We start from the raw sequence: 23,343 nt of genomic DNA, 5'->3' as shown, positions 1-23,343 counted from the left end.
CAGCTTCCACAGGGACCAAGTCGCCTTGAGAAAATTACTGAATCCCAGTTTTTTCTTTTTTGAAATAGAAATAAACATAATTACCTTCTCAAAAGGCCCTATGGATTAAATAAAGCCAGCCATCCAAAGTGCTTCAGCACAATGACAAATAGTATGAGCTGAACAGGGACAACCATGATTGAACTAGCTCCTATATTCTGATCCTTGGTAATATGTAAGAAGTAAATAGTCCTTTCAGGCCATCAGTGTGGTTTCTTGGAATTTGTATTTAATATCACAATCTTAGTAGGACTATGAGAAAATAGGTTTAAAAAACTGCCTGAGGTAAAGTAACACTGGAAAATTGCTTATTAAAAAGATTCCAAGGGGCGTCTGGATGGCTCAGTTAGTTAAGCATCTAATTCTCAGGTCATGCCTCAGGTCATGATCTCATGGTTTGTGGGATCTGAACACCGCATCAGGCTCTGAACTGACAGTGTGGAGCCTGTTTGTGATTCTCTCTCTCCCTCTCTCTCTGTCCCTCTCCTGCTCGCATGCTCTCTCTCAAAAAATAATTTTTTTAAGATAGCAAGTAATACTTTTTAATAAATCCAAATTATTAGGTAACTCTTGGGACTCTTGGCCCCTGTGAGGTAAGAAAAATACTATATTACTATGGGAAACAGAACACCATAATGACCATAGGCCCATATTCATTCAGGGTCCAAGATCTCTGAGAAAACTGGAGATCATAAGGTTAAAAATAACCTGAAAGGACTTGAATGAATTGCCCTTGGAAAATGTGGTCTGTTCTTTAGTACGCAGATAGGGATGTTTTGCTTAAAGAAAGCCAGATGTATATAGCACAGTGCATTCACTCCCTTCTTTGTCTTTGCTTCTATGGTAAAGATTTTTATTGGAACATACGTATCTGCAAGTCTGCTCTCATTCTCAAGTACGCAAATACGTATGATAGCTGAATCAGATGTACATTGTTGACATGCTTTGCTAAGCTTCTGTTGTTAATCATTGCTGATCCGTTTTTCCTGAAAAAGTATATAAGAAGATCTACAATAAACCTCAGTGCCTTGGGCTGTTGGCTTGGGGTCTCCTGTGCCTTGCTATACTGTCCTCTCTTTTTCTCAGTTCCTCTGCCCCCTCCCAGGTCCACGGCCCTTTGAGGTCGACATATTCCAATCTATTTTGAGGGGTATTCATAATAATGTTTCTATATCAACTAAAAACAGGGATATAAGTAAGCACTAAGTATATTTTTATAACTACCTCTTTAAGAATTTTCTATAAATATATATAATAACTATTATGTTTGTATGCATCTACATATTTAGGTATTCCTAAAACATGCTGTTAAGTATACATATATATATTTTGTTTAGATGTTTGTTTGTTTGTTTTTGAGAGAGAGCGCGAGAGAGAGCTGGGGAGGGGGAGAGGGAGAGGGAGAGAGAGAAGCCTAAACAGGCTTCACACCTAGCATGGAGCCCAATGCAGGGCTTGATCCCAAGACCAGGAGACCATGACCTGAGCTGAAATCACGAGTAAGACACTCAACCGAGCTACCCAAGTGCCCCTAGATTTTTCTTTTAAAGGAAAAAGTTAATTGCAAGGAAATATGCTAATAGAAACAAAACAATCACTTTGCATTGCTTTATGTATCGTACCCAGTCTGCTCTGAATGTTACCTAAATTGGGGCCTTTTGTCTGTTAGCACATTATGTAATATTAAATGAAACTACTGATATTTGCAACCTTGTACCTCTATATCCTGTTTTCATTAAGGGAAAACCCCAAGAAAATGGAATGTGATCTCAGCTTGCAGGAAAAATACAAACTGGTTGATTTCACTTATTTGAATCTTATTGCTCATATAGAATGACTGTAATAAAGTTTGCCTGCTTTGGTAAAGAACTTACTGATTTCAATCTTTGTTTTCCAAACTAGTGCAAGTAAAATAAAATCAAAAGGATACTGCTGTGAAGCAGATGAAGCAAACAACTGTTTGGCCAGTTGCAAAATATGACACTTTTTTCTGCGAGCTCTCTATGCCATTATCATGCTATTAACTGTTACAGTTTATAATTTAAACTATGGGAGACTACAAGCCTACCTATCTCCAAGGGGGAACTATACTAAATTACTTTCACCATAGTACATCTCATTGCATTTTAGATTCCCTTAAGCCCATAGGAGCTGCTAATTTAAAATCTTAGGATATACGAAGATATCTGAAGTTGAGAATGAATAGGTTATGAGGAAGGTAGAGATAATGATAGCAAACTTTGGAGGATTTCAAAGGCACAGAAAGAAGTCAGGTAAATCTTGTGTATTCTAGGTGGTAGGACTGAAAATCAGTGTTAGCGTTACAATAGTAATAACCACAAGATCATAGTAAAGCAGCTTTTCTTCTTCCTATTGTGCTTAAAAGTATAATACACATAACGCTAAGGCACAAATATTTCAATTCTAAACTAGAGGAAAGAGGAAACAGAAGCTTCCTATGGGAAGAGATGGCGGAGTTTGGCGTTGAGTTCTCTCTCCTTGCTTAAAAGGCCCAGGCTGTGCTTTTTGAAGGCTTCAGACTGCAGCCTGAGTTCATCATAGGCCTTCTGGATCCCATCGATCCTGCGCTGAAGTTCTCGTACTCTCAAGTTACTGTCCACGGCCACGGCCTCCTGTTCAAACCTCTGTAGCGCATGCCTCCTGGCCACATCTGCTGTCTCCAGCTTCTCCTCAAGCTGGCGGATCTCCGCTTGCTTGCTCTGAAGCGCCCTGCCCCTTTCCATGGACAGCTGCAGCAGCTCATCTTTCTCGCGAGTGACCGTCTGCAGTCTGGCCTGCAGCTCCTGCTTCAGGCTGCCGTGAGCCTGCTCCGCCGCGGCCATCTGCTCCGCGATCTGCTGGTGCTGCTGCTGGAGGCTCTGCAGCTGGCTGTGCAGCTGCTCTGTCTCCTTGGCGTGGGCACAGGCCTGCCGGCTCTGCAGCTCCAGCAGCTCTTTCTCTCTGGCTTGTGCCTGGCGGGCATCCCGAGTGCACCTCTGTTTCAGGGTCTCCAGCTCCTTGGAGAGGGCCTCGCTCCGGGCGGTGAGCTGGCGCACTTTGGCCTCCTGGTCCTTCAGAGCCTGGCTGAAGAGGCTGTCATTCTCCAGCCTCAGTTTCTCATTCTCCTCCCTGAGCTTGACGTTCTGACTCTTGTGTTCGTCCTTGAAGCGGATCATCAACTCGTGGTTGGCTGCCAGGGTCATAAAGCGTTCCTCCAGCTTCTGGGCATGCTCGCTCATGGCCTTCAGCTTCTCAGCCTCCAGCATCCTCTTCTCCTCCAGCTCTGTGTTGAGCAGCTCCAGGATCTGGCAGCGCTCCAGGGCCTCATCTGACCTCCGCTTCAGGATGCAGATGAGCTGGGACTGCTCTTGGATGCGGGAGCAAAGCATGGCCTTCTCACTCTTCTCCTCCTCGGACAGTCCCCGGAGATTCGCCAAGGCCTCCCTCAGACCGCCCAGCTCCTTAAACTCCATCTCCTCTTCCTGCTTTTCTGTTTTTTTGTCTTTCTTATCGAAGGGTTCTTCAGTATGTGGAGGGTCCATCCTGACAGCCTTTTCTTCCTGAGGCATAGGTGCTGCTCTCCTCCACTATCGGCTGACTACACAGCCGTTCGCCCTCAGATTCAAAAGCCTCGGAGTGTTGCTAGGGACTCCCAGCGCTCTCCAGCAGTTGCTTTTTCCAGTAAGCAGCCCCGTGATTGGTGGACAGGTCTTCAGAATGCCGTGAAGGAACAGGGAGATCTGAGGGACTGGAGAACCAATCTGTGCTTGCCTTTCTAACAAATCACAGCTCTCTGCTCCCAGCCTAGCATCTGGCCTATACTGTACGGAGAAGAGATGCCAGGCCCACTGGGTTTTCAGCCAGCATCAGGGTGCAAAACAAACAAACGCGACTCCACCTAATTTCTGGGAGGAGTAAATAAATCAAGCTGCCTGTGACATATTTTTCCTCCATCTCCCCCCCTTCACTTGTCATGAGAATAAATTACTCTCTGTGGAAACACGTTTGCTCCTTAGAAATGTGTCATCTATAAATACAAAGTAGCAGTGGTGCTCTGGGAGCCAGGATCCTGAGTGGCTGTGAGTTGAACCTATGATGTTTAACACAGCTCAGTACAAGAGCAAACCCCAGTGAAATTTCTTTAGTTTCCCTTCCTATTGTCCCCGGCTGGGAATACATCTTATTAGATATTCAGCTTTCCCTGTTTCTACTCAATGGCAAAATAAGGTTATAGAAAGAAGCTTAATGAACAATACAGATGTGCTGAACATTAAAACAAAGAAAGATCCAGATGAGGCTTCCTATCATATACCAAAGTCAATTCCAGATTAAACAGTTAAATATAACAAGTAAATTAAAGTGTTCAAAATGGAAACAAAGGAAACACAGGTAAGAATAAAACCTTAAAAGAAGAATAAAACCTGCAGAAAGGACTGTCTTAGTTTATTCATTATGTAAAAGAGGAGTAAGGAAAAGCTTAATGTGACTTTGCCGAACATCTCAAGTTACTTATAACTTTTTAAATTGTGAGCTCTGAGGTCTCTCCAGCCCCTTGTTCCTTAGGACCTGCTTGACATTTTACTTCCTAGTCCATCCCAACTACTGATGTTCCCCTAACCAACCAGCTCTCTGGCCTTGTTTGTGCGTGTTCTCTCTGCCTGGAATGCCTTTTCCCACCTTGTCCTTTGTTACTCTACTCACTTATTGAGCATCAATACTCAGTTGAGAATCATCTCCTCTGTGAAGCCTTTCCTGGCCTCCACATGTAGAATTGACTGCTCACCTCTTTTGGTGCATCCACTGGAGACTGTTGACAATTCTAATGGAAACTGTGAAAGCCTTATTGCACTCATGGCTCACCTGCCTGCCTCCCCCTATTAAGCCCTGAGATCATTAAGGGCAGGGGCTGTGACTGTTCCATCACTGATACTTGACAAGTGCCTGGCACCTTGGGGAGGCTTAGATAAATGTGTGGTGAATAGATGTTGAAGGCAAATTTCAAAAACCAGGAAAAGTATCCACCATAAAGATGACAGATGATAAATTTATATTTTTATAGAGCCTGAACAAATAAATAAAGCATTAACATCTAAAAAGAGAAACAAATTCACAGATGAAGGGGGAAAAATGGGCAAGGATTGAACCCCCTCAGTGATCCAATAAGTTAAAGTTAGATACCATTTCATCCATCAATTTAGTCACAATTTTCCCCCTATTTTAAGACTCCCCAGGACTGGTGAGGGTATAGTGAAGTAGGTACTCCCACACTATTGGTGAAAATCAGTTGACGGCACATATTGAGGACTAAAAACAATTTTATGCTTTTTAAACTAATGACTGCCCTTTCGGGGGAGCATTTTGCTTAGGAAATAATCCAAAAGATAAAGTTTTTCACTGCAGTGTGGTTTAGAACAACTAAAAGTTGGAAACCTCAATGTCCAAAAAAGAGAAAATGTTAAGAAATTATATTTTCTTAGGATATTATGCAGCTATTAAACATTATCATGCTTGTAAGTAATTTAATGGCATGGAAAATTTTATGCTAGAAATATAAGTGAAAAAAGAAAGATAAAAATCTTAAAATTCAGAATGATCCTAGTGACTATTGCTATGACCACTGTTTCTGGTGTTCGGACTTCATCTCTCAAGTCATGATGATCAGGAAAAAGCCTGAGTGTCACTGTGGATGTTGGATGGATTTTCAAATGCTTCAGATTTCACCAGAAGGAAAACAGATGAGAAATAATCTGATCTTTGGTCTCAGAGATCAGGGTCTCATGTCTGTAAAGGGAAAGCAATGTTGGAAGACTAGGAAATTTCCTGAACTGAAATTTTAATAACTACTTAAATTGTAGGATATTGAGGTTTTATGAAAGTGGATTCCAAAGACTTCACAAATATGAATTAGGGGCTCCTGGGTGACTTAGTCAGTTGAGTGTCTGACTTCGGCTCAGCTCATGATCTCACGGCTCATGAGTTTGAGCCCCACATCAGGCTCACTGCTCTAAGTGCGGAGCCTGCTTCAGATCTTCTGTCCCTCTCTCTGGGCCCCTCCCACACTTGGTGCTCACATGTGCTCTGTCTCTCTCAAAAATAAATATTAAAAAAAGTGAACTAAACTTATTTGTATTTCCGCCTCGTTTCTCTTCTTTTCCTTAAATTTCAAGCTCATACACTGAAATGGAACTTACAAAATTGAGACAAGCGACTAGAAAATTAGAACAGTCGTCTTCATATAAAAAAAAGGGTCACAGATATATTGAATGTATTTGCTGATTACCACATATGGTTGTCTGATGTAGTAAAGTGAATTCACAGAATATATTTCCTAAGAAAAGAAAACACGACAGAAAAATACTCAGTGTTAATAGCAGTTGTTTCTTGAGGGATAAGCTTATGGATGCTTCCCCTACCCCCCTCCACCTTTCTATGCCCCTTGCACATAGTGAATGCTTGGTGACATTTGTTGATTAAGTAGATTTTCCACATTAAAAATTGGTTACATTTCTATGTTAAAATTATTTTAAAAAACTAAGTCCATAGATAACTTGTCAAGTCTGAGAATCTCACAAGACCCTAATCAATATTCATTTACCTATTTACTCAACAAACAGCTACTAGGCATAGTGTGGCGCTAGAGGCTAAGTATACATTAATAAATTAGATACCATCTCTTTTCTGAGAGAACTTCCATTTAGTAATAATGACTCTGGGCTCCTCTCTGCCATGGTTGTTTTCCTTGCTCTACCATTTTTTCCCCCACCTACCTTTGATCCTGAAATTATCCAATATATTTCCTCCCCAGAAGTTCAAAGCCTAAAACTGGGCTGATGCTCTCCCTAGTGGTGACCAATGAGTCCCCTCCACTTGCCTGTAAGTCTTTTAATGTCTCTTTTTTTTGAATATACTATCTCCAGAGTTCTTCTATATAACCTGCACAGTACTAGGCACTTGTACATCTTCTCCCATTTAATTCTAACAATATTCTTGAAAGGTAGGCATTAGTATATACATTTTATAGTTTGCAGGGAACAAAGAAACGAAGGCACAGAGAGGTTGAACAAGTTACCCCATGTCACCCCGAGTGGTAGAGCCAGAATTCAAACCCAGATCATTTGGATACCAAAGGTGCTTCTACTGACCACTCTGGTGTTTTGCAGGTCAGGGATCTGAGAATAGGAGGAGGCAGGCAGTCCCAGTCCTAGATAGGGAGACACTAGAACCAATCACAGTGTTTCAGAGCTGGCTGGCTGCTGGGAGGTGGCTGAGCAGGTGAAAGAAGGGCTGAGAAAGAGCTGGCCCCATGAAGCGGCAGGAGCTGGAACAGGATCTGTACTTTCGACCTGGGAGCTGCGCCTCCACTCGGCTAGTGCCTCTCCTTGTGGTCAGAGCAGGATCAGGAAATAGAGCTAGACTACACATCTCCCTAAAAGACCTTGAGAGACCACGGGAAGGGGGTTCTAAGTTAGCCGCTCTTACTGGGCAGAAGTTTCTCACGTGTTTCAAGTGGACAGAGGTTCTAACATCTGTTCAGAGGAGACAAGCACACTAGTCATTTTCAGTGATGTTTCCTAGACACCTGTGGTAAGGTTTCACACTCCTGACCATCCAGACCCCGCCTAACCTACAGTGCTTGTTTTGAGAAAGGCAAGCAAGTTGGGTCCTAAGGAGCAGTCATGCTTTATATCCTAAAATGACCCAAAAAATGTCTCTGTGGAAAACTTTTCAAAAATAAATATTAACATATCTTCAATGCTTTTCAACTACTTCTTTAAAAGAAAAACTTCCACTTTCAACAACGTGGTCAAAGCATCTCACTCGGAGGAAATGATGTCCAGAGTTACAGTAAAGACTCCAGAAATATTAGCTTACCAATTCTTTAGCCTTGCTGCGAATTTAAGATTTTAGGACTTCTAACATGAAGTATCTCATTTAAAATAAGAAGTCTATTTAACTTGACAACACAATTAAATCATATCATAATTTCTTCTAAGGGTTTTTACAAAATACTGTATGAAAATTATACATAGGAAGCAAAGTTTAACAATTTACATTCTAATTAAAACTTTGTTGCAAAACATGCCTGTGGCCACTCTCATGCTAATTTCATATAGTAGAGTTACAGGAAAACCAGAATCTTATATATGCAAGGTTTTTGGTTTTTTCACATAGTCTATGACAAAATACAGGGTTGAGAGCTTGGGAGAAAATTAAGCCAAAAACTGAATTCCACCTATGAGCCAGGAGGTGGCACCAAAGCACATCTGAGACTTTGACATTGGGGGCCGGGTAGAAAGCAGTTTCAAAGGCAGAAAGAAATACATGCAATAAATTCAGTCTCAAGTCCCTAACACGGAATTCCATATCATAATAGAGATTATAGAGTATATAGTTTTCTTATGGTCAAATTCTTTATCATCACTGATATTTCCCCCCCTCCCTACTTCTTATAGGAGTGTTTTTCTGTCCCTCTTTTACAAAAAACTATACATTTTCAGTTCCTGCAAGGGTTTTCAACCACCGAGAAGCAGGCCCTCCGAACTGTCGCACAAAATTGTGGTGTGAAACACACAACAGCAAACTAGAAAATGTTGCTCGTTAACATCACCCCATATTTAATATTTTTTGAAAGCGTTTTCCCTGAAGCCTCAGTACCATTTGATTTTGCTAGCTTTCTCAAATATCTTCCTTAATGTTGAGGGCACAAATAAGTTAGACTGTTTATTATTATTTAAATCTCTTGGGCCTTGTAACCAAAGAAGCACATGCAGGTTGACTTGAACATGCTGTGTGGCATCTGTTAGTGGAAATACGTAGCAGGTGAGAACTCTGTCCACACAGCCAGATTTTCAAGATCAGATTCCACCTGTTTAGTGGTTTTTAGTGGAGGAGCCAGTCGATGTTGAGTTCATTTTGAAATCTTGGCAATTAACAGCATTCTGAGAGGCAGGGTTGCTTCAATCCAAGTGTTGGGGGAATTCACCATCTTTTCCCAGAGAGCAACTTCCTCTGAAGTAGAGTCCATCCAATCCACTTCAGTGCCATAGCTTTTACCTGGTTTTGGGGGGGGGGGGGGCAGAGAAAGGAAGCTTTGCATTTAGAAAGGAATTGTTCTTTGGAGGCGGCGAGCAAGGTCATTCCCTCATTATAATCACCAGTGGAAGACAGCTAGGAAGCATTTTAATATCACCAGGAGGGCAAATCTGGGGCTTAATCGAAGAAAGAGCTGTTTAGTCACTTGAGCTAGCTGACAATCTGTCAGGGACATAGTGGGGTAGTAGGGAAGAGGCCTGGCACTGGGATGGAGGTGATACTAGATAATCTCTAAGGAAGTGTGGTTTGGGGTTTTGTGTCTAAGAGACTCGACTTTGAATCTTGGGTCTGATGCTTATTAGCTCTGTTACTTCATTTCTTAGAACATCAGTTCCTCTGGAGATAACATAGTAACGACTCATAGAATTCCTGTGAGGATTAAATGAAATAATATAATCAAAGCACTCAGTACAGTGACTACTGCTCCACAAATGTTAATTGTTATCATTATTTAAAGCATCCTTTTAGTCATAAAAGGATATAAATGTTTTTCAGGGAAGAGTAGTGAGTGATGAAGGATTTTCTGTATCCCCCCACATACTCTAACTTAAGCTCTGTGTGGACAGACACTACATCCTGTTAATCTTCATATCTAGAGCCCTTGGCATACAGCCTGACATTCCTTCATTCATTCATTTCATTACACTTAACAGAAATAGAATATCTGTTTTCATATGGAAGAAGCAAAGCAACAAGCAGACAAACCTCTACTGTCTCCAGAAGCACTTGGCTCATAGAGAATTAAAAACGTAACAGACATTACCTGTTCCAAAGCCAATCCGAAGACCTCCCAAAAATTGGTTGGTTAATTTGTAATGGTCCCAGACAGTAAGCTCTACACAGGCTTCTGTCAGATCTTCAGGCCTGAAACCATCATACACCATGGTGTGGTTGAAGACAGGGTTGGTGGTTTTCCCTACAGCTCTTGTCTTTTGGCGACTTTTCCTACTTGTATCTGGAAGGATGATACTACAAAAGAAATCATTGTGAAAGCATTTTACTAAGATGGTGAACATTTACACCTTAAGTGTACTTCAACACAGCTAGTGAAGACTGGCAGAAGGATATAGAAGAAAAAAAGAGTGTAGAGAGGCAGTGGTGGTGGCAATGGTGATGGTGGTGGTGGGGATGATGGTGGTGGTCATGGTGGTGATGGCGATGATGATGGGGATGGGGATGGTGATGGTGGTTGTGGTGGTCATGGTGGGGGTGGTCATGGTGGTGATGGTAGTTGTGGTGGTGTTGGAGAATATTATGGGGATGGTGGTAGTGGTCATGGTGGGGGTGGTCATGGTGGTGGTGGCAGTGGTGGCAGCATCCTGCTGGAGGTACTCTTCATTACTCTTCATTACAGTGGACCAGACTTGCTTTGAATCCTGACTCTGCCATTTATTGGTTGTGTATTGTAGGAAAAGTCACTTAATCTCTCACTTGCTTCATCTTTAAAATGAGAATGGTGATACCTAATTCATAAGGTTAATGTTATAATTACATATGAAGCAAACAACTTAGTTCAGTGCTTTCAATTAGTAAGTGCTAACATGGTAGCAATTGCTTGAGGATTCCTTTATAATTTGGAAATATGATCTAGTCCTGATTATCTCTTTTCTGTTTTTAACCTACCATACCTCTTATAAATACAAGAAGGTCTGAAAGTTGTCTCAGAATGAGAGACTGCCCTGAGCTGAAAAATCTTACCAGCTGACATCTATGAATAATATATATAGAGAAAGTCACAAATAATGTCATATAAACTTAAACAGCTACAACTGGTCTTCTGAAAGAATAGGTATAGATAAAATCAGTCAGGGGGGCTAAGAGAGCACACTAATAGCTGTTTAGACACTGCTGACTTGATGCCAGGCATTTATATGTATAACAGAGAAAAAAGTTTGCCACTTAAAAACTCAAATTAGGGGTTCATGTCACAGGTCCTTCCAGAATGTGTTGCCACTGTCCTAAGTTATTTCATTCAAACCATGAATGATGAGTTTCAGCATCACAGGTATGGAGACTTGAAACCAACCAGCAAAGGCTGGGCTATGGTAGAGATGAGAGAGGCAGAGTTATCAATGCTGTTACCATTTAACAAAAGAATTTAGATGGTTGCCCCTTAGCAGAGGTAGATCGAGACATTCCTTCACCCAGATGTGCACTTCTCCAGTTGTAGGAAGCTTTTTACCTATAATTGAAAAAGGGCAGAAAAGAAAATTTCACTGCCATTCCTCTCTTGGCAATACTGCATCCAAAGATGCAGTCTGGAACAGTGATGCTAGCTAGAGCTTGATGATATGATCCTAATTGGCTAAATTTATACATTCTTAACTAAATCTTCCCTAGTCTGGCTGCACTGAGCTCAGATAACTCTATGCAAATAATTCATATTGATTCCAAGTACAGAGTACTACATCATTATTTCTGGGTTTGGCTTGTTTCAAGATAAATTATAGAGATCAGGTATATAAATCATCCATTTACAGTTATATTCAAAACATCTTAATGAAATGCATATTCCTTTCAAATATTGTTAATGGGAGGCATTTGAAACATAATGAGTATAAAGTAACCAAAACAGGTACTGGCTAAGTACAGCCACTTTTCTTGTTAAATGTGGTTACACACTTTGTGACAATATTGTGTACGCACACATAATAACTAGGGTTATGGCCAGGGAATTCTGAGAAGTTGGCTTACTCTTTAGTTGTTGGCTAGGCTGGGTGCACATGGACAGAGGACCGCTACCATATTTTTCTGAATGGGTTAACCTAATTAACCAACAGGAATTTAATGAGCATTTATTATATGCTCAGCCCTATGCTAGTAATATCATTGGATACAAGGAACATAAGAAATCTATGTCCTCGGGAAATGTTTACACTTAAAAAGAGTAATTCAAATAAAAACTATAAAAATGTAATACAGAATGAAATTACATTTTGTATTTTCATACAAGTTATTATGAAACTTGTATGCCAAGTTATTACTATAATGTTCTAGGTGATGATGTGCTCAACGAGGGTGAATGCATATAGCCAGGAAAAGCTTTATGGAGAAGATGGGGCTTCATCTAAGACTTGGATAGGTTGAGAGAGGAAGCCACTCCAGAGAAGAGAAACTACATGAACAAAAAATCAGACAAGGTGGAGCCCATCACAAAACATCATCTCCTTTGCCCCCTGCTCCCACCAAGAAATGATAGTGGTGGAAAACAGACTGGCAGAATTTCTATGCATGTGGACCATAAATGATAGGATAGAAATTATATATTTTAAAAATCTGCCTTTTAGGAAGATCCAGAAGTAACAAGACAGTGGTTTGGCAGCCATATGGACCTAAAGATATCTTTTACTTGCCCTCCAATTCTTTTTTTTTTTTTTTTAACCGAATTAGAATGCTTTTTCTAGTTCAATCACTGCCCTTACCATCCAAGATTTCTTTCATGCCACTGGTTTCACTGCCTGGTTACTGAAAGCAGTTGAGTTGCAACCTCTGATTTCAGTCATAACATTTATACAGATTCTTAAGGAGAAAAACGTGGGGAACTTGCTTAGGAAGTAATGGCAGGCATTCATTTCTTGCTGGTCTCTTGCTCCTTAACTGGGCTGGAGACCTGAGGCCCTAACATCAAGGACGCAATTAGGAATCTTGAGGAAAAAGCTTTCAGTCCTGCTGAGACCTTAAGAATGGGGAACCAATACACTCTTACTTCCTAAGGGCTCCATATGAATTTGTCTAATTCTTGCCTGTGAGGAACACCCAGGCTCCATTCTGAATACGGGAAAGGCCATCCACACTGTGCAGATACACCCAGTAAGTCTTGGGTAAGACTAGAAATCAGTGCTCTAGGTGATTTTGATACAATATTTGGGAACCATTTCTTAAGCATAAGTGGTTTATTACGGAGATGCTAAACAATGATTTCTACTATTGATATTCATCACTTCCAGCTGAGATCATACCAACCCTCACACTGGGAACAATAAAAAAAAAACAACTTTTGGACAGTGAGGTGATAGTTCAAACAAGGATTGTAAACTAGAGAATTTTGGAAACTGAACATTTTTTTTTCCATGGAACCAGAAGGTAGAATGGTGGTTATCAGGGGCTGGGAGAAGGACATGGTGAGGCTGAAGTTTAAAGGGTACAGAGTTTCAGATATGCAAGATGAAAAAAGGTCTAGAGATCTGCTTTATAACAATGTGAATATGCTTAATCCTACAAAAGGTACACTTCAAAATGGTTAAGATGATAAATTTTATATTATGTGTTTTTACCACAATAAAGAATTATCAACTATAAATTGACTCATCTGGTCCATATAATTACTAAGTTAATAATTTTGCCTAGGGTTTCACCTTTGAAAATACCACAGAGTTCAAAGAAATCCTTGGAGAGGGAAGGGATCGGGAAAGGACATAAATCTGGATGGAAAATCATTACATACCAGGAATTGGATCTGGAACATACTGGAGCGCTAACTTCATTTCACCTCTGTTTTCTGCTTCAAGGGCAACTGGTGCTGTCTGGAAAATGAAGGACACTGTCAGTGTCAAACTATTTTACTCTGTTGATATTGTGTTATAGGACAACAAATGCCCATTTCTGTGAGTATGTATCACCCATGAGTGCCCCGAATTAACATTTCCATCAAAGCTAAACTCTTGCTTTTACATCTGGGAAAGCCATACTGTGTATCTTGGAAAGACTTGCTTGGTACCCAGAAAATATCTCAAGGCCTTCAGTCTCAGAGATAGTAAAGAAATCAGAATGGCTTTCTTGGAGAGAGAAGAAATGTTCTGGGATGCTTTGGTTTTTATAAAAGCACATAAATTTTGTTGGTCACCCAGTCAGACATAAAACTATTTATTTGAGTTACTCTTTCTTTGAGTAAGAAGAGTGTGGGGAAAGTCTGAGAGAAGAAAAGCCAAACATTACATTTCCAAAGCTGCATTAACCTGATCATTTCAGATCACATGGTTTGATGTCTGTAAGAATAACAAAGACTGGACAATAATTTTAAAATGTGTATCTATTATTTTCAAGTATAAGAGAGCTGGTTTCACTTTCAAATTCTGGTCCTTTAGAGCCTTATTGCCAAAACATAGCTATGCATCAGAAACCTAAGGGTTAGTTTAAAATGAAAAGCTTTTGACATCTTCTAAGGAATTCACACCCAGTGAGTCTTGGGTAAGACTAGAAATCAGTGCTCCAGGTGATTTTGATACAATATTTGGGAACCATTTCTTAAGCATAAGTGGTTTATTATGGAGATGCTGAACAATGATTTCTACTATTGATATTCATCACTTCCAGCTGAGATCATACCAACCCTCACACTGGGAGCAATAAAAAAAAAACTGGATTAAACAAATTTATTTGAAGGAATTAATGAATTATTATCACGACTCAAATGGAGAACATCTTTGAGTCTGACATTCGTTGCTTTTCACTTTGAGGCATCAGCTGATTTTTAAGTAGTGCCAAACTAGAGCATAATAGAAAGGAATAGCCTTAGACATACTCTAGATCAGTGGTTGTCAAAGTATGGTCCCCAGGCAAGACGCTGTATCAGCAACCAGCCATGGCTAGAAACTTGGGCCCAGAAGTTACTAAATCAGAAACCCTGGCAATAGGGCCCAGAAATCTGTATTATAATAAGTACTTCACGTGAATGGGATGCATGCTAAAATCTGATAACTACTTCCCTAGGCTTTCACTTGGAATCCCTGAAGGGCCATAGACTAGGAATTTGAGCAAACAAAAACTACATGAGACCACATGAAAACTGAAACCCAGCTTCTAGTCAGTTTGTTCTCAGATAAAAGTGTTCTGTCCCCACTCTGTGTTTCAGAAACAAAAGTAAATCCTCTCAAAGTATCCCTAGAACTCTCATATACAATGTCTAGCTTATAATAAAAAATGAACAGGCATACCAGGACAAAGGACCAAATGACCAAACTAAGAGAAAAAAAAATTAGATAAAAGAGACATACAAATGTTTAGGATATTGGGTTTTCAGATACATATTTTAAATAACTTTGATTAATATGTTCATGAGGATAATGTTAAGATAGAGAATTTTAGGAGAGAAGTGGTCTATGAAAAATCAAATGAAAATATAAATCTGAAAAATATAATGATTGAGAACCTGTAAGATGGGTGTTTTAGACATAGCAGATAAGAAAATTACTGAATGGAAAGACAAGTTAGCAAAAACTAGCCAGCCTGAATTCTGGAGAGGAGAAAAAAAAAAAGAACAGAAAATACATTAAAAGGGCATAAGAGACATATTGGACAGAGTGAAAAGATATAATGATCCCAAACAAGGGATAACCGTTATTAATTAAAATGCAGTTTATAGTAGCTTTCTCCTACATGCCAGGCACCAAACCAACCAACAAACCAAAAACGTCAGAACTTACCTTTCGCTTCAGAGGGTACCACTTCAGTTGTTTATTCTGTTTGTTGTCCCAGTCCCAAGTTTCCAAGTCAAGTTCTACTTCCCCTAGAAAACTATTGCGCTTAAATGTATCTCGATGCCAAACGGACAGGTTCAGCTTTTGTGTTTTTAAGATTTGCTTTTCGACTTTATACTGCAGGTCAAAGAAGGAAATTAAAGTGGTGAATAATACTATTTTATGCCAAAGTTATGACACAGAGATAAAGAGAAAAGTCATCTGTACAGATCAGGTTTTCTCATCTGCTAGGTTTCAAGTCTCAAAGATACTGCAAAGTCATCTTATTCTGAGTGTCTTGTTTCAAAGAGCTAAATCCATCTTTCACAAAAGCTGATTTTCTTTCTGCTTCTGGAAAAGCAAACCACAGTTCAAATATCATAGCCAGTAATAGCTTTCTAAAAACGAAAGCCAATTATTCATTTTTTACTGGATGTTTTTTTGTTCAAACTAGATATAACATAAGTCCAATTCAGTCTCAAAATGCTAATGAAGTTTAATCCTGTGGTCTGTTTTCTACCTAAGGACAAGGTATTTTTTTTCTAATAGACTCTATTTTTTAGAGCAGTCGTAGATTTATAGCAAAACTGAACAGAAAGTACAGAAAATTCCTATATACCACTTGCCCCCATTTACACACAACATCTCGCACTACAGATATCCTGCAATGACAAGGTACTTTTCAATTAAATTCCTTTTTCCTGATTCATACGGTTAAGTGGAAAATATCTGGCATCCTAACGGTTTTTCATCTAAGATGCAATCAATCCTAGATTGTATATAATCATGGGAGGGATAATAGTACTTCTGACCTAAAAATAATCTCTATTTGGTTTTATGATGTACTACTTGAATGTCCATTTTGGTTGTAGCAGGCCGGTCTTTCTCTGAATTTACCATTTAAATTAGGTGGCTTTTCCTGAGTATAGGGTTGAAGTAGTTGACCTAGAAACAGCTAGGGTATGGAGGTATATCACAGTCAAACTGTAATTAAAAACTGGCTACAGAAAATCTATAAAAAATTGACCCATGGATGACTGAAAATTAATTTAATTCTGCTTCTTTCCTCAGAGGATAATCAAATAGTTGGACAGCCTTTCAGAAAAAGGGAATGAATGACACTTCTTCTGTTTCCAGTTTCAAATTATCATGACTAAGACAACATTATACAGTCTGGGGTAGGGGGAAATATGGGTATTTGAGGCAGGTATACTTTCTATTCATCTGTCTATCCATCTATCCTTCCAATAAACATTTTTTGAGTACCTATCCAGACACTGTATTGAGTCAACATGTGTTTAATACATACTAATCACTTTGCATATATTAATTCTTTGAATGTTCACACCTACTGAAGTGGTAGGTACTCTTATTGTCTCCCTTTGGCAGATATGAAGTACAGACAGGTTCAGTCATTTGCCCAAACTCACACAGTTGATAAATGGCAGAGTTGGACCTTGCCCTCCTGGAACTCACAGTTTAATGGGAAAGCAGACAATGAGGCTAGTAGTTCAAGTGCTGAGTGTTAACAAAGCCTAATATAGAACAAGGTGACTGAGGCAGCAGACCGCAAGGTGGCCTGATGGGTTAAGGACAGCCTCTCATAGGAAGAGGCATTTAAGGCTGTAGGAGGTAGTTAGGGATAGAATGTGGGAAAGAGCACTCTGGCCAGATGGAACAGGAAGTCCAGCAGTGTGAGAAAATATAGTCAGTTCCTCCAAAGAACAGAAAGGAATCAGGGTGACCTGAACAAAGACTCTGAAATTGAAAAGAGGAGGCTGGAGCCTGGGTTGTGGAGGGACTGGTGACGTGTTAAGAAGGATGGACTTGCCGCTAAGGGTAATGGGAATCCTAAAAGATTTTAAGCAGAGAAATAACATGATCAGAATTATGCTCTTGGTAAATCAATTTTTACGATGCTCAATTCTATCAGTTGTGTATCTTTGAGCAATTTCCTTTGTTTCTCTAAGCTTCACCTGCTTCATCTGTGAGGTGCAGGCAGTATCCTCCTGGTGGCCTATGTAGAGAATGCATGACAGAATGCAAACAACATTCAAAGTGTATGATCTCATGCAAGGCAGTTTGTCAGAAAATGTTTATTCCTTCCCTTTTTCTCTCCCCGTGACTGACTTCACTTGTAAAGATACTACCCAAGAAGAAGTGGCTATTTAGGGGCACCTGGGTGGCTCAGTTGGTTAAGCATTGGACTTTGGATCAGGTCATGATCTCAGTGAGTTGGAGCCCCGAGTTGGGCCCTGTGCTGACAGCTGAGAGCCTGGAGCCTGTTTCGGATTCTGTGTTTCCCCGCTCTCTCTGCCCCTCCCCCGCTCACACTCTGTCTCTTTGTCCCTCTCTCTCAAAAATAAACACACATTAAAAAAATTTTAGACAACATGGCTATTTACACATAATCACAGTGACACATCATCATTTAGGATTTTCCTAGACAGAGAGTTCATAGATACCCGCAGTATCTCATTATACACAGGATTCAAGGTCTTCTTCACTACAAGTGTTTTCTTCTTGCCCATTTTGCCCTTGTCTGGTAACAGATAGGCCTTTACATATCTAAAGCGAGAAGCGGAAAGACAAGAAGGTCAGAGAAAATAAAAGTCATGTTTCTATCTCTACTTTGAAAAATGCATTGGTAATTGACAGAAATAATTCATGACACTCAGAAAAGTGATAAGTAAATGAATGTTCTCACTAATGTCTTTTATACTTAAACATTTAAACACATTGCAGCAGAATTGATCATTTCATAATTGTTTTAAAATTTTTTAAAGGATATTTCCTGAACTCCTTTTTTCTTTGGCCTTATCTGATATGGAGGGTGGTGGGGGACAGACCTCTAATGTAGTGCTTAATTTTAGTGGCTTGTTTCCAATTCAGAAAAGACTGGTGCTTACAGAATTTTTTTTAAAAAGTTTTGTTACTGCCTTTTGAAAACAAAAGTTACTCTTAGCACCAACCTAATGAAGCCACATTCAATGGGGGAAAAAGTATACTGGCCCCAATTGTTTTTATAATAAAAGCATGAAGAATTAGGCTTATGCCAGCAAAATAATTAAGAATCTGACTTCTGCATAAGGATAAGTGAGGAATGTACTCAATTTTTGCAAATAAACTGAAGTATCAATTAAGCCTCTGATTTAAAAGACGAGCTGGTAATTCCCCCTAAAGTTCTTCTGTAAAATACAAGTTAAATTTAGAATCTACCTCAGTCTAGAATCTTAACTGTTCCTGCACCATTGAACATTCTGAAGTATGCCCCTACATGTCCCTAACTTTAGAGAAGTTTGAAAGTCATGGGAACAGATTAGGGTTTAAGCCCTTATTCCCAGTTTTGCTGCTGACTCTCTGAATTTATGTAAATAGGTCACTTATCTTTTCTGGCCTTAATTTCCTTATCTGTTAAAAGAATGAATGGGACAAGATGGCCTCAAAGGTCCCTTCCAACTTGAAATATTTTGTGCTTCTCTGACATTTTTATAGTTTAATAACTTTGGCATATGAATTTATAAAGTAAATAAAACAACACTTCCCCCAAACTTTTCTTGTCAAACATTTCTTTTTGATGCAGTCACACACATACCCTCCCTTCAATTTCTTTCTTTCTTGGCCAGTTTCTGCAAGATTACGAATAACTAAGAGAAAACAGTTACTTCAAATTGTACTTACGGGTCTGAGCGCTGTTTTTTAACATCTGCTGCTGCTAAGTCTTTACACTGGGCCACAAAGACATGCAACTCCTTCAATGAGTCCACATAGTCGATTGCAAACTGAATATTTCCTTTCACTTCCAGATTGCCAAAGTCTCCACTGTAAACGCTCATCACACTGCCGCTCACCTGAAAGCATCCGAAACACACAGTGTTTGTTTCTATCTCTTTCACAAATCCAATACAAGGATCATGAATATAATCTTTGCTTGCCATTATTTCTCTAGTTTGTACTTAAGGCAATTAATAAAATATGGCATAAAGACAGGCCAACACAGACAACCTGACGTAATATATGGCACAACTAGTGTGTAAAAAAAAAATGCCTCTAAAAGATACAGATGAAAAGTGAAATGCAAAGTTATTTAGATACTGGCTCATTTCAAAGCAGGGGGATTTTTATGGTGGGGGGCATTCAAAGTTCCATTTTTAGGCATGCTTAGTATTTAAGACATTAAAGAAAGAGGATGTGAGAAACCCCAGGCACACAAATCACAGTGACACATTGCTCTATCAAATTTCCAAGGCACTAAAAAGGAATTTTACTATGTTACTCATCCACTAAATCTAGGAAAATGCTTACTGGGCCATACGCCTTTAGAGGTCAGGAAGGGTAGAGAATGGATGATTGATGAAGGCAGTTGAAAGCCTTCCCAAGGCCAAACATTTGATTGTTATCAGCAGAAATTCAATTTAAACAGATTTTTTTTTTAAAGTTTGAGAAATGGGAGGCTAGTAAGAATTTAAGTACAGCTTTATCATTTGATTCACATACCTGGTGAGATATGTGCATGTTTATGTATATCAGAGAACTATTTGGTAAGTGTATGTGGATATATTTACATATATATATTTCTACACACATACTACATGCACAATGACTGATCTCACTTTATGAAAGAAGTTCTAGGTAAAGTCAAATTTTCTAAAGCCAACCTGAATACACTTAAGTAGATTTCCTTTTAAAACCCTGTTCTAAATCCTTCTGTAAGGCAAAGAGATCCTATTCTTTTATGTGAATCAGTACCTTTATTCATCAGGTTTGCTAAAAGAGAGATACAATTCTAAACCTGCAAAGAGAATATAAAACATATCTAATATAAGCAGAACTTAACAATAGTTACCCCATTTGTTGCAGAGAAAAATGCAGCAGTTCACCTTGTTGGTAATTTAGGCTTATTTCTAAAGTACTTACATCCCAAAAAACATATTCATTTATAATGGATGTGAACTCTTTTTATGCTTAAAAAAAGAAAAACAAAGATTTAGCTAGCCAGAAGCTAATTGTGGGTTAGAGAAAAAGCTAGTGTCCTTGGAATCTGGGAATACAATGGGAGCCATTTTATAGTAAGAAGGAGCACGGCAGAGCAAGGTTCACAGAAGCAGAGAGATATTAACACGGAGCCTTTGTTTACATACAGAAGACAGGGACGTCATGCCAGAGGAGCTGCTAAGATTGGTTAAAGAGCTTGGGCTCTTCTTGTGTCTGCTGAGCTGGTAACTGCTTTCTGATGCTGTATCTGTTTCTCTGTCATCACTCTACAAAACATCATATAATATACACAAAATTTAAATTCAGGATGAGTGAAGATCAGAATCTCAATTTAGAAAAATATGATATCTCGGTATCCCAGGGATCTGTCAACATTTCTGAAGGTCAAAAGACACTCGTGCTAATCACCAGGGAATGGGATTCAGGATGAAAGGGCTGGTCTATCTTGGACCTCACCTAAGGAGGAGAGCAGTGCTTTGCTACCAAAGTAACAAAGTGATTTTTTTTTTTTTCACCTACAAGGTGGGCCCATAGTGCTACAGAAGGCAGCATTGCTGTGAGCTTTCTTGTTACTGTCTTAGTATATGTATTTAGGTTACTTGGGGAACTTTATTGATAGATATGAGAAGTTAACTTTACCCACACAATAAAAGGTCTAAGACTTACTATCAAAACATAAAATGTCGTGTGTAATTCCTCATTATTAACATAGCCTGTCTTCCCTAAAATTCAAATCTTTTACTTGAGACACTATTAAACTAGAAAAATAAATGCTAGTTTGATCTGTTTCAATTAGAACTTATATATATACATATTTAAGAATTCTAAACCACCTCTTATGTATTTTCATAGTGCTATTGTGCTTATCTTTTTATTGCTATAGGGAAGTATATATTAAATTAAATTTATTAACATGTATTAAATTCTACCCACATAAGATTTTAACAATTTTTTTAAAGTATTATTTTAAATATGTCCCAGGAAATATTTACCTGGGTCAAGAAAAAAAAAGTGGCAATAATAAATTTTATTATATTCAGAGCTAAAGTTTATCAGACAGTACCTTTAAAAATTCATGATTCAGAATGTGTTCCTTTTGGGGTTAGAGAGTTTATGGAGCAGTTCAGTGGAGTTAGGGAAACATCTGTATGGAGTAGTTAGTTCATGCCAACATATTCTGGGGCCATGCAATTATGTATCAATATAACAGATGCCAATTCAAATGCAGAGTTAAGGAGTTAAAGAAAAACAAAATTTATGACTTATATGGATAAGAAAAAAATCCTCCCTCAAGGATTTAAAAAAAACAACAACAAAACACCATACCTTTTAAATGTCTCTGTTGTCACACCCTCTCCCCACATGCTTACAGTCCATTTCCCTCTATTATAGCATGCACTATGGTCTACCTAGTATATCAGGTCACTAGTGAATTCATGAAGGATGGGATCCTGTCTTGTTGACCTGGAACACCAATTTTCACATAGCATGTACTCAACAAATGTGACTGATGTTAAACTAAGCCTCAAAGGGATAATGGACAAAGGCACAAGGCCTGGTTTCATGTCCACTTCCTTTAACATTTAGTCTGACCCATGTGCTTTGAAAGACAAAATTATACAGCTTAATTTGGCATCTCTGATGCACAAACTCAAATGACTTGGACTCTCCTTTGTGTGGAGCTATGAGGCAGCACATTAAAAGTGAAGGAGGAGCATGAAAAACCAGAACTGGTATCACTTGCCTCTTCAGTTATTATATAGCTTATTCATATGACCAACCAAGACCAAAGCCTGTTTACAAAGGTATAAAACCACAGGAACTCCATGAGGTGCCTACCAGTGGCTTCCAACTAATGATTTAGTTTCAAAGAATGAGTGATTCTTTTCAAAGGAACTATACTGTGGGCTGTTATGCATATGCAGGGGTGAATATTTGCAGATACAGTTCATCTAAGGCCCAAGAATAGACAAAGGGAAGACCAGGAGGTCAGGCAAGAGATATGTAATTTATATGCTGTCTAGAACTTTCCTCATATTTCATCTACTAAGAGAATGCTTGAGGATAAAGCTTTTAATTTTACCATCAAAAATCAGACCCGAACTGCAAATAGTAACAGTTAATGTTTACTGGGTATTCACTATGTGTCAGGCACGATGCCCTGTGTTTTCCCTCCATTATCTCACTGACTCCTCACAACCTAATCAGGTAGGTACTAGGAAACCAGACACAGGGAAAGTAAGAAACTTGCCCATAGTCACACAGCAAATTTGTAGCACAGCCAGAAGTAGGAGTGTCTGACTCCAAGCTCCTAACTACCTGGCTGCAAGAACATAGAATCTTTTATTTTTTTTGGGGGGGGGGGGATTTTTAAGTTTTTATTTTAATTCTAGTTAACTTACAGTGTTATATTAGTTTCAGGTGTACAATATAGTGATTCAATGATTCCATACAACACCCAGTGCTCATCGTGACATGTGCACTCCTTAATCCCTATCACCTCTTTAACCCATCCCCCAACCCAGAACATGGAATCTTAATTAAGTCAAAGGACCTAAGTTAAAGTCCTAGGTCTACTTTTTAGCAGCTGTTGGATTTGGGGAAAGTTATTCAACATCTCAGGCACTTTCCTGTTTTATGTACCTACCACATTTAGTTAGTGACAGTTAGATATCAGAATGAATATTAAGTGCCTGGTATTTACAAAGTATTCAGGGAATAGCAGATAATAGTCCTGTTCTGACCTGAGGCACTAGGCATA

At 39.1% G+C, this 23,343-nt stretch overlaps 2 protein-coding genes across 20 annotated transcripts in view; both read right to left on the bottom strand.

Moving 5' to 3' along the window:
* Positions 1–2,308: 2,308 nt before the first annotated feature.
* CCDC89 (coiled-coil domain containing 89) lies at positions 2,309–4,166 on the bottom strand. The gene is made up of 2 exons (XM_045038671.1): positions 4,156–4,166; positions 2,309–3,633 (listed from the first exon to the last, which is right to left on the bottom strand). The coding sequence occupies exon 2, from the start codon at positions 3,606–3,608 to the stop codon at positions 2,496–2,498; it is 1,113 nt and encodes a 370-aa protein (XP_044894606.1). The 5' UTR covers positions 3,609–3,633; positions 4,156–4,166; the 3' UTR covers positions 2,309–2,495.
* Positions 4,167–4,461: 295 nt separating this feature from the next.
* Positions 4,462–23,343, bottom strand: part of SYTL2 (synaptotagmin like 2) — a 155,449-nt gene continuing 136,567 nt past the window's right edge. For 9 of the 19 annotated variants that reach the window (XM_045038658.1, XM_019811685.3, XM_019811683.3 and 6 more), the window contains 8 exons: positions 20,729–20,848; positions 19,269–19,438; positions 18,053–18,155; positions 15,555–15,725; positions 13,577–13,655; positions 11,215–11,314; positions 9,896–10,101; positions 4,462–9,093 (listed from right to left, as the gene is read on the bottom strand). In XM_045038658.1, coding sequence (XP_044894593.1) covers positions 8,948–9,093; positions 9,896–10,101; positions 11,215–11,314; positions 13,577–13,655; positions 15,555–15,725; positions 18,053–18,155; positions 19,269–19,438; positions 20,729–20,848 — 1,095 coding nt within the window. In that variant the 3' untranslated portion in view covers positions 4,462–8,947. Of the gene's footprint in view, positions 9,094–9,895; positions 10,102–11,214; positions 11,315–13,576; positions 13,656–15,554; positions 15,726–17,992; positions 18,156–19,268; positions 19,439–20,728; positions 20,849–23,343 lie in introns of those variants that run through there. The other 10 variants (XM_045038665.1, XM_045038666.1, XM_045038667.1 and 7 more) reach the window with 4 other exon arrangements.

The sequence above is a fragment of the Felis catus genome, chromosome D1 (genome assembly GCF_018350175.1).
Source record: "Felis catus isolate Fca126 chromosome D1, F.catus_Fca126_mat1.0, whole genome shotgun sequence".
Taxonomy (NCBI): Eukaryota; Metazoa; Chordata; class Mammalia; order Carnivora; family Felidae; genus Felis; species Felis catus.
The sequence above is the reverse complement of the archived record's forward strand: the minus strand, read 5'-3'. Positions and strand labels throughout refer to the sequence as shown.

Coding starts and splice junctions, on each gene's coding strand:
- CCDC89 (XM_045038671.1), bottom strand. CDS start 3,608: ATGCCTCAGGAAGAAAAGGCTGTCAGGATGGACCCTCCACATACTGAA.